This window comes from Diplotaxodon limnothrissa, linkage group LG7, assembly GCF_057381915.1.
Source record: "Diplotaxodon limnothrissa isolate DT_005_m linkage group LG7, D_limnothrissa_male_GT1.1, whole genome shotgun sequence".
NCBI classification, from domain to species: domain Eukaryota; kingdom Metazoa; phylum Chordata; class Actinopteri; order Cichliformes; family Cichlidae; genus Diplotaxodon; species Diplotaxodon limnothrissa.
In genome coordinates this window covers 45,315,916-45,332,517 of record NC_140602.1, presented here as the reverse complement: position 1 = coordinate 45,332,517, position 16,602 = coordinate 45,315,916, and the positions used below count along the sequence as shown (strand labels likewise).

At 41.9% G+C, this 16,602-nt stretch overlaps 2 protein-coding genes across 3 annotated transcripts; both read left to right on the top strand.

Annotated features, from left to right (window-relative positions):
* Positions 1–332: 332 nt before the first annotated feature.
* Positions 333–5,684, top strand: slc35e4 (solute carrier family 35 member E4). Of its 2 annotated transcripts, XM_085358195.1 has the most exons (3): positions 333–391; positions 1,306–1,922; positions 4,690–5,684. In XM_085358195.1, exons 2-3 carry the CDS (start codon positions 1,325–1,327, stop codon positions 5,226–5,228), a joined length of 1,137 nt encoding a protein of 378 aa, XP_085214321.1. In that variant the 5' UTR covers positions 333–391; positions 1,306–1,324; the 3' UTR covers positions 5,229–5,684. The 2 variants fall into 2 exon arrangements, with proteins under 2 accessions (XP_085214321.1, XP_085214320.1); XM_085358194.1 differs by lacking the exon at positions 333–391 and having other exon boundaries at positions 1,258–1,922.
* Positions 5,685–12,126: 6,442 nt separating this feature from the next.
* smtna (smoothelin a) lies at positions 12,127–14,986 on the top strand. Its single transcript, XM_085358193.1, has 7 exons — positions 12,127–12,213; positions 13,678–13,753; positions 13,869–13,997; positions 14,088–14,145; positions 14,328–14,433; positions 14,560–14,711; positions 14,839–14,986. Exons 1-7 carry the CDS (start codon positions 12,130–12,132, stop codon positions 14,984–14,986), a joined length of 753 nt encoding a protein of 250 aa, XP_085214319.1. The 5' UTR covers positions 12,127–12,129.
* Positions 14,987–16,602: the final 1,616 nt, after the last annotated feature.

The window sequence follows — 16,602 nt, the reverse complement described above, 5'->3', positions numbered from 1 at the left end:
CTTTCTGTGACTGGTGAGCACTCCTGTCAGGCATAAGATTACACAATTATTTTTGTTATACACCTTCAGCCGGTTTTTAAGATTGGTATAGTTAAAGTACATATTACTTATTATTGCACTACTGTCGTGCACAGGTTTTTTTTTTAATCCTAGGCTGTACTATTTTTATTCAATTACTCAGTTCTTAACCAATCTGACCCATTTAGGATTAAGCTGGCTGGGCTAGACGGAGCTCGTGAACTAAAAATGAGCGTGACACTCCCGGTCTATGACATACTACACAAACACAGTTAAAAACAGTAGCATTGCCCTTTAAGTGAACCGTCCAATGACACAAACCTGACAGTTTGGTGACCGAGTGACGGAGATTTGGGGATGCTGTCAGAACAAGGTAAAAGCGGCGAAGCTCCTATTCTAATCAAGTATCTCTGAGGTGTATCTAATTGGTTTCTAACTCGTCGCAAAGCCTGTAGGATAAACGGGTGTTTCCTTTTTTCCTTAGTATTCTTGTAGCTAACAACCTGCTGTTAGCTAACACTGCGGTTTAGAGTCACTAGCTAGCGTTAGCATGAGCATAATGGCATTTAGCCGTCTGGTGTCAAGTGCCAGTCCACAGTAGAGGTCAGATAACTTCAGACACATTACTGTTAAACTGTGTGAGGCTGTCGACCCCTCTGTTTTGGCTAAAACTGTTAAATTTAAAGCGCTCAGGGCCATGAATGAAATGTTGTCAGAGTGCGCTGCACTTAGCGTTATATGTCGCTTCTGATGTCAGGTTCTCGCTCTGCTTCTCCAGAGCTGGGAAAAAGATGCTATTTGTAGCCTGCATAAACGGGAAAAACATAATTCCCCTGATTTCATGTGTAGATTAATACTTATTGGCTTTAAATGACAGGCACACGGCATGCCTCATCGTGTTTACAGCTCACTGGCTCGTCACTTGCGGTCCTTTTGCTACACGTCGGGATAATAATAACCAATCCAGTCATTCCCCGTCGTGTGTTGGAAGGCGCGGACGGTTTTCCAGCCCGCCCCGAGCTCCTCTCCTCCGGCTGTCTTACTGTTGGATAATGTCATATTGCCAACGCAGGGGTGTGTTACACAATCAGGCCGTCATGTAAAACAGAAACACGTGTCTATAGGCGGTGCTGAAAAACGCACTTCTGTTTTTTACTGGGAAACATTGACACCGCAGAGTGGGTAAAAAGAGCTGCCTCTCGGTTATTTTCGCAGCTTTCAGCCGGTTTTATCATCCATTTGTGATTGAGATGAGAGGTGCGAGCTGAACATGTGTTTTCCTTGCAGAGAGGACAATGATAAGAACATGATCAGCGCCGATGGCTTCTCAAAATGCGAGGCGACCCTGCAAGAGACAGGGAGGAGGAGGAGGCGGCCACCCGCAGAGATGCTCCATCTGCTGTCAGCTGTCATTGTTTGGCTGGTGACCGGCACCACCATCTCCAGTCTCAACAAATGGATATTTGCCGTTTACAACTTCAGGTACCCTCTGCTGCTGTCAGCTCTGCACATGCTGACAGCCATAGTGGTGGATTACGGCCTGATCAAGCTGCAGGTGATCCGCCACAGAGGGGTCGGAGAGCAGGACCTGACCCCCAGCGCAAAATGTAAGGTGTTCCTGTTGAGCCTGACGTTTTGTGCCAGCATCGCCTTTGGAAACATGGGTCTGAACTATGTCCAGCTGTCATTTGCACAAATGATATACACTACCACCCCGCTTTTTACCCTGGCCATCTCCACACTGATCCTAGGCAAGCAGCATCACATCATCAAATACACAGCCATGATGCCCATCTGCCTGGGAGCCTCTTTCAGCATTATGGGAGAGGTCCAGTTCGATCAGACTGGCTGCTTCTTTGTGTTCGCAGCAACCATGCTGAGAGGAGTCAAGTCCATCCAGCAGAGTGAGTACCACTTTCTCTACATCACTGTCCCGTTTTGCCATGCTGGGAAGCTGACATGTTGTTTTGTCCCGTTGCTAAAGAAAACAATAACCCAATTGACATCAGGGAGCATTTTAGACACTGCAGCCGTCTGCGGTCCTGGAACTTCTTAGAAATTTGGTGATTCACTTCTCCGTTCATAAACGCACCCTAGCATTAAGGCGGAATGGCACATTGGCTGGTTTTTCAGTTGCTAGGGGAACGTGATAAATAAACACATATGTTTTTGTGGTATGCCCCAGTGGCTGGCTGATCTGTTGTATGTTTATTTTGGTTTCTAATATAAACTTTAATTTCATTATGAAGATGATTTTATCTTCTTTACATTTGCTGCTCAGGTTTTGATTTACTGAATAAGCTTTTTGTACACTCAACATTTCAGAAAATCCACCACAAACTGAGAAGTTTTTGAATTGCAAATCAGTCAGGTTCTTCTCTGCAGTCCTGTGTGTCCCTCACTCTCTAACTTTCCTATCTAGCTATAAAGACCTAAAATGCCCCCAAAATAATAATAAAGGCCAGATTGTTGCTTGACTTTGTTAAATCTTAAATGATTCTTAAGAGACCTTTAAAGTTCGTGATTGGATTATCTAAATGAGGTAAAAATGAATGGCTTTCAGTTGAAAAAAAACATGCGAGAGATTCCTTTCTTAGATTGATGTCATGTGGACTAACTTTTGCCCTCGCTGCATTTGTCCGGTGTACTCATTCACCTAATGTTCTGAGCTCTCACTGGAGCTTTCATTACATAAATTGCTTTAAAGCTGCAAACCGATTGCGCCACAGATCGGTAGCTTAGCTTCCGCAACGTCATCAGTCTTCATAAGAATGTGGTTGTCAGAGAGGGACAAAAAGAGTCTCTAAACACACGTATAAAGAGAGGCCCTGTCTTTAGTCTGTTGCAGAAGCAGACATGCAGGTTGCTCAGAGGAATGTAATGCTGCACACTGTTCCTGGTGGAGCAGAGGTACAGGCACGCTCATAACCTCAAGGGTCATCACTTTAAATCCCTTCTTAACAAATTGCAGATGTTTTTTGCTTGTTGCTTTGTTTAAATGTTGGAAGGAAAATGTAGGTCCTGCTTTTGCTTTTGGGATGTAATATGTAAACGATGTCCTGAACATTTTATTTTTAATCATGGCTAAAATTTTATGCCCTCAGATGTTGTCTCATGTTTCAAGAAGCTATTTTAAGCCTCTTACGCGTGTTGTTGCAGCAGTTTATTTTTGTACTCTGACACACTTTGTTAGGGCATTTTTTTTTAAAAACATTCAGCATTTAGAGTTTTGTTGTTTAACAGTAATGTGTTTGATTTTCCATGACATCATGGCATATTACACAAATTTCCCAAAAAGGAGATTTGCATAATGACCTCTGACGTGCTTTTCGCTCTCCTTTTGATGGACACACACGCACATAAAATCACACGGACCTGCTGTTATGAAAGTACTCCCTGTGTTTTTGCTAGGAAATATGTCTGAATCGATTGGTAGCAAAAGTATCTTTTGTAATGGGGAATGTTACAGTAATACAGATTTTTTTTTTTTTTTTTTTTTTTTTGCCTGTTGCAGCTGCTCTCACACATCATGGTAACTACATAGACTGTATATAAAGGCTGGACATAACTACCGCACTGGACTCATTTTAAAGGCTCTAGGTTAGCATTTGGCCCCTGTCACGTGAGCCAGACCTGACCAAATATGGACGAGAGAGTGGAGCATTAACCTGTCAGTTAGTGCTAGCAGGCTCTGTTAGCATGCTATGTCCATACAGCATTCTGCTGCAACACACTGATAGAGATATTTGCTAATTAGACTAATAAAGCACTAATTAATTACCACAGCTGATGCACAAGCTTCTGGGATGCTCTGCACCTCATAGCAAACCAAAACATTAGTAGACTTTTAAACATGTTCCAAAAAGTAGGAACAGCACAAGCATGGTGTAAAAGCTCCGGCTCAGTGAGGCACAGCAGATAATCATCACCTGTCTGCGATGTTATGAAAATAAAAACTATGAAATGTATCTGGTTATATCAGGCTGTAAACATGTGGTTTAGTGTTGTAATTTTCAGCAACTTTTGGCATGAGAGTCTATTGGAATGTACTGCTTTAAGTGGTCGTTAAAGGAACTTCACTTCAGTGTTGACTTCCTTTTCCAGCTTGCCTAAAACACACATTACATTTTGACAGACTGAAGGGTAATAGCCATTTGAAGTGTGTGTGCGTGTGCATGTGCGTGTCATTGCTGTTACAACAGATGTAGCTGTCACAGAGAGATTACAGATGTAAATATAAAGTAAACCAGATAAACTAATTCTCCCTAAATGAGTACAGATCAGGACATTGATGTGACTAGATAAGCTTGAAGTGTTTCCTCTTTCTATTGCAAAGCCTCTGCGTACTTTCATTTGTATACATGTCTTTTCTGTATACGAAACTCTTTATGTGCTGGGGTGGGGGTTTGTCATCCCCAGTCTCATCAGACCGTTGATGCACCTGCAGCTCCACGTTGGTGTTATTGTGCAGCATCTCCAGCACTTACAGCATGTGTGGGACTATTAAATTGAAAGAACTGCTGTCATGTTTTTTAGCTTGTGACACCGCTAGCTGTGCCTCAGTATCTTTACTTTGACACAGCTGGGCAGTGCTTAGTTTTCTGTTTTCTGTATGGGAATAAGTAGTGTGTTCTGTTTGTAACTGCTGTGTACATTTGTCTGTTTTTATAGGTATTTTACTTCAGGAGGAAAAGATCAACTCCGTGTTCCTGCTGTACCTGATGTCCATTCCCAGTTTTTGCATCTTGGCCATAGCTGCTCTCGCCTTGGAAAACTGGGCTATGCTTGAGTCGCCGCTTCATTACGACTGCCACCTGTGGGTCTTCATCTTGCTCAGCTGCCTGGGCTCGGTCATGTACAACTTGGCCAGCTGCTGCGTCATCACGCTCACCTCGGCGGTCACTCTGCACATCCTCGGCAACCTTAGCGTGGTGGGAAACCTGCTGTTGTCTCAACTGCTCTTCGGCAGCGAACTGTCGGCCCTGAGCTGTGCCGGCGCAGTGCTCACGTTGTCTGGCATGCTCATCTATCAGAACTCAGAATTTATCGTTAGCTACCTGGATGCACGCAGGGCCAAAGCAAAAGGCTCCGTACGAGTGGATTTTCACAGTGCACGTGGAGAAGACTCGGTTAAAGCTAGTGCGTCTGATAAAACATATCATCCCCATCATCAGGGCACAGACAGAAAACAGGAAGACAAAATGGACTGAAAAGAAAAGAGGAGTCGTACCCTAGTGTGTGACTTTGTACAGCTATAGTGTCGCCAACAGTGACAGATGTTTTTTAAAATTTTTTTGACTTCCTCACTGTGCCACTTTATTTATCTCCAATTCACACAGAACTGGAGTCTGCAGAGAGGAAAAGTTGCCTTTTTGCATTAGTAGTACTATTATTATTATTATTTATTTATATTTCTTTGGTTTACAATGAAGGTAACTTTTTTGCCCTTATCCGTGTCACATATAGCCTATAGCGGTATATGCATGCATGAGCACACTGAACTCATTGATACCTCATCAGGTATTCACACTGTCACTCTTACTACTCCACTGTGAAAATGTTCTCGTATCCAGAGGGCTTTAATCAACGTTTTGGGTGTCTGTTGTGGATATTATCCGCTACAGTAAAGCCTCATAGATTGGGGGGGGGGGGGGCCTCAGATCTGAGCGGGCACAATTTGTAATAAAAAGCTATATTTATGGTACTGTTACCTGACACTCTCCCGGCCCTATTGTGGTAAGGGACTGGGTGTTTTTGGCAGCTTTTTTATGTAGACATGTAATGTGGGTAGCTTGTTAAATAAAGGCAAAGGCACTGCTGTTGTGAGTGTTGGTAAGTTACGAGTATGGATAGAGCTGACACTTCTGTGCAATGCCACATAACATTTCCTCTCCTGAAGCACATTTTTAATAAGAGGCTGTGTTTCGTCCTACTATAGGAATGTCAGTGTGGCTTTCCACTTCAGGCCTAAATTTTGTTCTCGCTCCAACCTGGAAAGACGGTCTCTGTAGAGCTAGTCCAATTATTTCCAACTTTTACAACGGCGCACTGATAATTAGGTTCACAAGGTCTCTAAGGAGTGTCACTCAACCTTAGCTGGCTTTTCCCTCTGGAAGACCTGAGGAGGAAAAAAAAAAAAGAAGACTTGAGATGTACTTTAAGGTCGCTTCTTAAATCCTAACCTTTGTTAAGCCAGCACGTCTTAGAGAAACTGACTTCTTTTAAAAAGTGTTCCGTTTTCACTCTCAGTATTTAAAAAGCATCTTATTATGACATATTTTAGCCCCCCTCTGATATTTATATGAAAGAAAATATTTATTTTTTAGGGCCTTAGCAATAATCAGAGGGGGTTTAATGCTGTGGAATTTGGTCCTCAAGTGTCTTGCAGCTGTGTACATGTAAAGTCTGAGTGTGTTAAAGCAGACGCTTGCATGCTTTTGCTCCAGAAAGCATCCAAAATGTCCTCGGATGCTTGTTGCACACCTTCCTACATGCACGGTATGCCAAATGTTTACTTTAAAGCTTTTTTTTTTTTTTTTTTTGTCTTGTGAAACCTGTTCTGTCAGTGACCAGATACGACCAATGCTCACGTACAGTGTGAGCTCTCAAAAGATGAAAACAACAAAGCCCTGCGTGGAAAAAGGCTCAGTATGACACACCAGTTTTTTCAGCATGTTTCACCGTAAGAATAACAGCAAACAACGCCGCATGTTGATTCAGCTGAATAACATTTCAAGGATGTCATTCATGAAAATTACTCAAAACGTGTAAGATGCTTTTATAATTCCATGATTAGTTGAAAATGGTTGCATTTAATTTCTTTTGCAGTGTGTATGGTTTTACTGGTTTTATATTTCTTAATAACACCACTCACATTTAAAAGTGATGTTCAACAGATCATTTCACTGGTTTTAGGCTACTGTACTGAATACCTCAACTCTTAAACAGGACTTATGCCCCCTTGCGTTCATAGGACTGAGATCAAGCAGCTTTTCAATAGTCATAAAGAAACCACAGCGAGGGAGATCGCTCACAGATAAAATAGTTCATATATACATTTTGACAATTTAATAATCGGTAAGCTGTAGTTGGTTTGCAGGTTTATGATCTAATTTCACAGTCTCAGCTCTGTTTGGCAGGTTTGGCTACTTGTTCTTGTCATGTTTGAGAAGATTATGAGTCTGGAGAAGATAAAAAAAACAAAGCAATTGTTGCATTGACACGGTACGAAGACGCCGCTTAAAAAAAAGCCTACAGTTCCTGTGTGCATACTGTGTTTGATTGTTTGCAAAGTTAGTTGGATGTAAATAGTTATTTTATTTTGTTATGTATTTTATAGTCATATGACTGGTTGAAACTATACTGGTTCAGGAATGAAATGTCTGCCTCATGCCTTAATTGGACATACTGTAGATGAGAATGCAGTTTTGATGAATGCTGTAGGTGTTTTTCTTGTTTACGGGCAAAGATACGGCTCATCCATGTACACGTGACCTGCAAATGTATGAAAAGAAAAAAATGGACTGGTATAATAAAATAACAAAACCAAACACCTCATTTCTGAATTGCCTTGTTCTTGAAACTGCATTCATATCTGAAATGAATTCAACACCACCTTCCTGTTATGGGGTTAGAGAGACCAACCACATCCTTTGTAATTGATGTAATTATATGCTTAGGTTGGGTCACTGAGTTTAACCCTCCTGCCATCCTTTAAAAAACTCACACCCATTACCCTAGGGACCATTCTCAGCCACGCCCAAAAACGCCATAAAAAGACCATATATCCATATTTTATTCCACTTTAAATTAGCCAACCTTGTAAAACTACTTCTCCCTGAAATATTCATGTAAAGTTTTAATTATATTGTCGTTGTTTTAACCCTTCAAATCCCAGTGTTATTACATGAGCGCCCTGTGTTATAAGCCCCAAAAAACAAAAAACGAAACTAAATATTTCCACAAAAAACCAGTTGAAGTAATATGTGATTGTCATTATAAGTAGGCCTTTAGATGGACCAAAGATTGGCACCAACATACATTTTGACCTGCCATTATTTTTTTGCATTTTTTTTGCAATTTAAAAATTAAAACTTCAAGGCCCTGAGTCTTCATTGACATCCAAGAAAAGAAGAAAAAATAAAATCATATAATGATAATTTGGGGATGAAAAATAGCGTTTATAATGGAAGTCAATGGGCAGAAAATGGTCCCCAGGGTGATGGGTGTGGGGATTTCTGCTGCTCAGCCATTTTAGGCTGATTTAAGGAATTCACACTGGAATATTAACATTGACAGGTAAAAACTATCCTGTGGCAAGTTTGGTTATATTCCACTGAACACAGTGGAAATGGCAGCCATTTAACACATAGCAGTGGCACAAAAAGGTCCCAAGAAGGCAGGAAGGTTAAACTGAATTCTTAACACACATCTTAGAAGACATTAGCATTTTTAACTATTGTAAATACATTTATTGGATACTTTATTAGCCACACCTTGCTAGTACTGTGTTAGACTCCCTTTTCCTTTCAGAACTGCATTAATTCTTTATGATATAGATTCAACAAGGTGCTGTAAACATTCCTCTGAGATTTTAGTTCCTATCGATATGACAGTCAACAGAGTTACTGCAGGTTTGTCATCTAAACATCCATGATGTGAATGAGGGGATGGCCGTGATCAGCCATACACAGGTAGGCTGTGTTGTTGGTGCGAAGTGGCTCAAAATGTGCCAAGAAAATGTCCACCACAACGTTATACCGGTAGCAGCAGCAGCCTGAACCATTAAAACAAGTCAGGATAGATCTATGCTTTCATGTTGTTTACACAAAACCACGACTCATCAGACCAGGCAACGCTTTCCATATTTGCTGTTGTCCATGTTTGACGAGGCCGTGGCATCAGTATCCTGTTCTTAGCTCACAGTAGTAGCAGCCTGTTTGGTCTTCTGCTGTTGTAGCCCATCTGATAAAAGATCTGATATGTCATGTGTAGTCACAGGTGCCTTGCTGCATACCTTGGCTGTAACAAGTGGTTATTTTTGTTACAGTTGCCTTCTTATCAGCTCAAACAGTCTGCCCTCTCTCCCTCCTCCTCTGGCACCCACAAGGCATTTTTGCCCAAGAACAGCCACTCGCTGGATATTTTCTACTTTTTTTGGACTGTTCTCTGTAAACCCTAGAGATGGATTTATGGGAAAATCCCAGCAGATCAGCAGTTTCTGAAATACTCAGACTAGTCTGTCTGCCACCAACAATGTTCTTATATCAACTTTTATCGCCTTTCTTCCTGATTCTGAAGCTCGGTTTGAACTTCAGCAGGTCGTCTTCATCATGTCTAAAGACACTGGACTGCTATCACGTGATTGGCTGATTAGATATTTGCATTGATAAGCAGCTAAAGAGGTGCACCTAACAAAGTGGGGGGTGAGTATCATTAAGGTCCTCAGAAACTTTCACATATGTGCAGTTCATAGAATAGAGTCTGTGAAGGTTCTCAGTCATCCAGGTCATCGTAGTCTAAGGAGCTTGGAAAGAAAAGCGTCTGGACTTCTTTCAGTTGCTTGAAGACGTTTCACCTCTCATCCGAGAAGCTTCTTCAGTTCTAAGGGTCAATGGTGGAGAGTCCCAGATTTAAGCCCAGTGGGAGTAACCCCCCAAAGAGGGACAAAGGACCCCCTGATGATCCTCTACCTAATCACATGAGCCAAGGTGTGTAAGCGGGTGTGGGTCCCAGTCAGCCAGGGTTTCGGGTGAGCTCATTGTGAAACCTGGTCCCACCCTATCATGTGATTTCCTGAGGTCAGATGGCCCAGGATGTGAGTGGGCGTTAAGGCGTCTGGGAAGGGATCGCAAAACTGGGTTATAGATGGCAGACAGTTGGTGTCGTAAACCACCGCCTCTGTTCAAAGATGGTCGCTCACAGTGGACGTAAATGGCTTCTTTCACTCCTCTTTCAAACCATCTGTCCTCTCTGTCCAAAATGTGAACGTTGGCATCCTCGAAAGAGTGACCTTGTGTGTGTGGGCTTCCGGTAAACTTCGATGTTGAGGTTGCCATTCTCTTCAATGTGCACAGCGCAGTCCAGGAAAGGCAAACAATTGTCCTTTGTGTCTTCCCTGGTGAACTTGATGTTTTTATCCACAGCGTTAATGTGAGCAGTGAAGGATTCCACTTCTTGTGTCTTGATTTTGACCCAGGTGTCGTCCACATATCTGTACCAGTGGCTGGGTACTCTCCCTTTAAAAGAGCCAAGAGCCTTTCTTTCCACTTCCTCCATGTAAAGGTTGGCTACAATAGGTGACAGCCATGTTTTTGTCTGTAGAAACCCTCGTTGTATTTGAAATATGTAGTGGTGAGGCAGAGGTCTAACAGTGTGCAAATCTGATCGGGTGTGAAGTTGGTCCTGTCTTCCAAGGAGCTGGAGAAAGAGAAGACAAATGGTAAACGGTAAACTTCAACCTCAGTTTAACGGAAGCCCACACACACGGACCAGTACCTCCTTGGCTCATGGCTCATGTGATTAGGTAGAGGATCATCAGGGGGTCCTTTGTCCCTCTTTGGGGGGAAACTCCCACTGGGTTTAAATCTGGGACTCTCCACCATTTGACCCTTAGAACTGAAGAAGCTTCTCGGATGAGAGGTGAAACGTCTTCAAGCAACTCAAAGAAGTCCAGACGCTTTTCTTTCCAAGCTCTTTAGATAGAATAGAGTTGGAACTAATTTTCATTTCTGATTCAAGATCCACTGATTATAAGATTTGAAAACTTTGAATCAGTTTGTATAACTTTAGCAATTCCCAGCTTTTCCTGCAGCTTGAAAAATCTCTGCTGGGGAAATAAGGCCTGAGCCACCTCATGTTGGTGCTTTCTCACTTCGAGGACATTTTGAAGCAGTTATGCATGCTCACCACTGGATGGAGCACTTTGTGTGCTTTGTGATTTAATGGCACCATATCTTAGGCTCTAAAACTTTTCAAACACTTAACAGAGTCACAGCTGAAGTTGAGCATATTTTTTTAAGCTGTTTTCTCCCAGACGCTTGTTTGTATCCGTCTCTGTGTGTCTGCACTACGTCCTCCTTTAAAGACATTCTGACTTCTGTAAACAAAGTCCAGTGGTCATACTTTTGCCTCAATAAGGCAATGCTCCTCACTTTTTTTTGCCACTGTTAACTCCTTATTTTCCACCCTGATGATTCGTCTGGAGCACTCCAGTAGAGCCACGGTCAAAGTTTATATGAGGTTATGCGCCATAAATTTTCACATGGCATCCTCCAGAATCCACTAACAAGAGGAGGAGGGACTCTTCTGAAGGTGACAGAGATGGATGAACCAGGACCTGATGTGTTTCTTTCTTCTTCTCCTCCTCCTCTTTCATCCCTTTTTGGGTGGTTCGTGTAAGCAATCTGCACTCTCTCTCCAAACATGCATCCTTACGAAGCGCTGCAGTGTGAGGTGTGATGCAGGGCTGAGCTCCCACAGCTCCCCAGAGAACTTTAAAGGAGGAGCAGGGAGAGGAGCAAGGCGTGCTGACTCCTAAAGATCACCACAAAACACACCCTGAAACAGGTGAGTCACACCAAACCTCAGCAGCTGCCAACCCCTAATCTGAGTCTAATTTTCACAGTCTTGTTTCTTTGTGCTTCCCATGTTGTGTCAATGAGTACTAGATTTTTCCAGTGTCTCAGCACATAGTTGCACGCTGTTATCAGATTCTTTTAGTAATGCTTGCTACATTACTATATTTGTACGTGTTTTTCCCGCCTCTGTGCCGTAGTCAGGCATCTGCTGCGATAAACTGAGACGTCCTTCTGTGTCGGCAAAGGCTCACAGAGTAGTTTGTATTAAAATTACTGACTGCATGCAGACGAATTCTTCAGATCTATCTGTAAAACCTGTGCTTTAATTTTACTGTAAACAGTGAGAACTATCTGGCCTGGTTGGTCAGAAATAATTCAAGTATTTTTAATCCTGTGTCAGTGATTAACTTTGGATTATTAAGGCGAAGTTGTTGCTAAAAAAACAACAACTAAAAAACCCAGAAAGTCAAGAATTATGTCAGTATGTGTTAGGACAGCTCTGTTATCATACAGCCAGGTTCACCTGTCAGACATGGAGTCAAAAACTGATGGCAAATCATCGCTAACCAGCGAAGAACTGGCTGCTATTGAGGATGAAGATGTTCTCAACAAGATGGTGAGTGAGTTATAGGTGGCTTCAGCCAATCAAATTATCCATATCACATCTATGCAAAGAAAAAGCAGTGAGATAATTGTTGTTTCGTTTCCATTTTGCCATCCTGTGTGTTCTAAACTGTGTAATTTCTGACATTTAAATTCAGTTTTATTGATACAGCACCAAATCACAACAACAGTCACCTCGAGATGCTTTATATTATAAGATAAATGTCTTACAGTATCAAAGAGACATGACCAGCTGGGTATTGAAAGGAAAGGAAAGGAAAGGGAGACAGGACAAAACACAAACTATGGGAACGAGAAGGTCAATTTTAATGACATAAAGCAGCGGCGAATAAACACAAGGAGAATGAAAACGGGTGAGCAGAAAAGAAACGCTCAGTGCTCATCATGGGAAGTCAACATCCTGAGGCTATAGCAGCATAACTATGACATAATTAAGGATCACCTGATCCAGCTTGCCATTATAAGCTTGTTGTGATCCTCATCTTAAAACTAGAAAAGGTGTCTGTCTCCTGAATCCAAACTGGGAGCTGGTTCCACAGGCGAGGGGCCTGATAGCTGAAGTCTCTGCCTTCCACTCTACTTTTAGAAACTCTACACTGTATTTGATGTAATGCAATGTTTTAAATGATTCTCACTCAGTTTTCTGCTTTAGTTTAGTAAATTTTGGGGGGATTTCTATCAACTTTCAATTCAAGTTGAAATTAAAACCTGTTTCGTTAACTTATTTCTTTTTTTTTGTTTTGTTTTTTTTTTTGTTAAGTGACAATGCTAAGTTTCACTTATTGTATAACTTAAACTTAAACTGTAACTTAAATCTGTTGGGTTGATCTGAGTTGTTAACTTAATTTAATTAAATCACATGTTACCAGTTGACATAACAATGATCTTTTTTGGGAACCACAAAAACACTTACCGGTATATGTGCGGAGAATGGTTTTAAATTCAGTTCAATAATTCTTTTAGTAGTTCTTTTATTTCTAGTTTAAATCTGGGCCAATGATGAGAAGCTAATATGGGCAAAATATTAAATATGATCTCCCTCTCTCTCCTGAGAGAATAACTGCAACACTTTGGATTAATTGAAGGCTTTTTAAGGAGCTTTCAAAACAGTCTGATAATAATGAATCACAGTAGTCCAGCTGAGAGGTAACAAATGTGTGGGCTAGTTTTTCAGCATCGCTCTGGATTATTGCACAGATGACAAAAAGCAGTCCTACATATTTGTTTAATGTGCGCGCTGAATACATATCCTGGTCAGAAAAACGACTCCAAGATTCCTCACAGTGTTACTGGAAGCCAAAGTAATGACATTACTTAGGACCAAGTAACCTCAGTTTTGCCTAGATTTACAAGACATGCCTGCAGTCATATAAAAATATTCTGAAAGACCGGATTACAAGGTGGTTTATAATATTTTTTCTTTATATTGTTTCTGTACCTGTAATTATCTTTTTAGCTCGACAACACCTCAGATTTTGAAGAGAGACGGATGATCCGTTCTGCATTAAGGGATCTCCTGAAGAAAAAAAGAGGTGAAATCTCAGGAAAACTTTGACAGCTCTGTCAAATAGTGAGGGGAAGTGCTATAATCATGACTCATTTGGTCCTTTGCTTTCCTTTTTCTTTCTTTAAATTGCCTATCATCAGAAAAACGGGAGCAGGAGCGAGGGTTAAGGCAGCAAAACCTAAGACAGCAAGGTCTGAGCAAAGCGGGAACGACAGGCGGGACCGTTAGCATAGGAAGGGCATCCATGAACCAGCAGCCGCCAATAAACAGTAACTGTGAACCCCCTAATGTCTGTTAATGCATCATCCTGCACTTCAGTTTTAATAATTTTGACACTTTAATTCTCTTCATCATTTTAGAACCAAGCAGCCAGCCATCTCCATCAGCAGCTACTCCCTTTAACAGGACAGGAGGCAGGTGAGTCACATGCGAGGCGGTGTAGATGAACATTTTTGCAAAAAGGGGATTAAAGAACAATCATCTGCTTCTTTGATATAGACATTATGCTTCAGCTCAATGAGCGGGAAAATGCTCAAAGCATTTGCCATGTGAAAAGATGAGGTGACCCATACTTTTGTGTCTTTGTTTCCTCTCCTCAGCAAGGCCAGTTCTGCTGCTGCTGCTCCTCCTGCTGCGGCACCCAACGCTAAGAATGTCAAACAGATGCTTCTGGACTGGTGCAGGGCCAAAACAGAGCCATATGAGGTAAATATGCCCTACCTCACTCTGTCTATGAATTATTGCCCCGTGGAGCTACACATAGCCCTGACTCTTATGTCCCTCTTGCTGCCACTTTTCCCTCTAAACTTATCCCGCTCTGGTATGAAACAGGGGGTGGACATTCAGAACTTCTCCTCCAGCTGGAAAGACGGCATTGCCTTTTGCGCCCTGGTGCACCGCTTCTTCCCTGACGCTTTCGAGTACTCCATCCTCAACCCCAACAAGCCCAAGGAAAACTTCCAGCTGGCTTTCAACACTGCGGAGTGAGCTCTCCTTCCTTATATGTCCTATCTGCAAAAACTCGAGCTTTGAATTATAAATAACAAAGTAACTTTACACTTACATTGTTTCTCTCAAGTCATTTTTCACTGACATTTGCACTTTCTGCAGGAGGTTGGCAGGCTGCCCCCCTCTGCTGGATGCCGATGACTTAGTCCGGATGAACGAGCCCGACTGGAAATGCGTGTACACATATATCCAGGAGTTTTACCGCTGTCTGGTGGAAAAAGGCCTGGTTAAAACCAAGAAGCGGCCATAGACTCAGAAACTTCGGGAGTTGCTGTGATTACAGTTTTTACAAATATTACACACATTACAGAAAGCTGATGTCAAAAGGGACAATGTTGTGTGCTTTTTTTCAACTAAATATTTACATCTCGCCTCCGATCACATCTGGCTCATGTATCACTTGAATGTGCCAAATGTGTAGTATTCATATTGGTTTGTGTGTGTTAGCAGGGGCTTGTGGGTGTCTGTGCTCTCAGTGGACAGCTGGCGCTTTGGATCAGTACATTCCAGTGAGATTACACATGTGTATTAATCCCACAGTCACAGGGAGATTCTGGGAACAACTTTTATGATGATGCTGTTAAGGGCCAGAGAGTGTAAGCACTACAGATCCATTTAATAAATATTAGTTCCATTATATGCGTTGTACCCCCTACTGTTATATTGATAAAAATGGTACTAAAGCATTTCCCTGATGCCATTTTCTCCAGCAGCTGGTGGTGTGCTGGATACTTTAATGAACAGTTTACAATTTGCCTTGACATGGGGCGTGGAGTTTAAAAGACGTGGGCTGTCTGCAACTCTGACTATCTCACCTTTAAAATTTGTGATCAGAACTTAATATATATACTTTAGGGCCATGAAAGGGAATGATTGTACAGCCTACATCTTTACAAACTTCAAAAAACAGAATTGGGTACACAAGTTTGAATTTATTCTGGATTGTCCCTAAGCCACAAATGATCAACAATGTCTTTAAACTTGACAAGTCCAAGGCCTGTTAATTTCTCATTAGTGATCATGATTGACTACGACTGGTAGTTTGTCTGGCAGCATAAAGGATTTATTTGATAGGATCAATACTCAGAATATTGAGAAAGTCTAAAGATGGAGAATTGCCAATTTGCACAAGTTAGGAAGGTTTTTCTGAGCCATTTCTAAGCAACTGCAGGTTCCAAGATCATCAGTTCAAACAACTGTATACAAATACGAGTTATTCTGATATGTCACCACTTTGCATAGATCTGGAAGAAGATGAGAGGAAGTTGGTCAGCATTTTCAGGAACAATCCAGGAACCTCTGAGGCTCAGCCTGCCTGCCAAGCCATAAACTGGAAACTGCTGAGAAAACCAGCATCACTATCCACACTGAAGGGTGTTTTACATCGCCATGGAGATAGAGGATGCTGACCAAGACAGAAGCCCCTGCTCCAAAATCAACACCTTCAAGCTTGACTGAAGTCTGCAGATCCCCACATGGACAAGGCAAATGCCTTATGAAGAAAAAAATGTATTATCAGACAAGACCGAGATAGAGCTATTTGACTACAGTGACAACGGGTGTGTTTGGAGTAAAGGTAAAGCTTCCACACTTACCAGCTTTTAAGCATGGTGGTGTTAGCATAATGCTCTGAGGCTGTTCTGCTGCCATTCGTACTGGTACGTTGCACAAAGTGGATGGAATATTGAAGGAGAAGAACAACCTCCAAATTTTTCACCTTCACCTCAAATCAGCAGGTGGATCATTGAACAGTTGATGGTTCCAACAGCACAGTGATCCCAAACACATCAAAACAGGTTTTTGAATGGATAACGCAGGCTTATACTAAGCTTCTGGAGCGGCTTTCCCACAGCCCTGATCTCAACC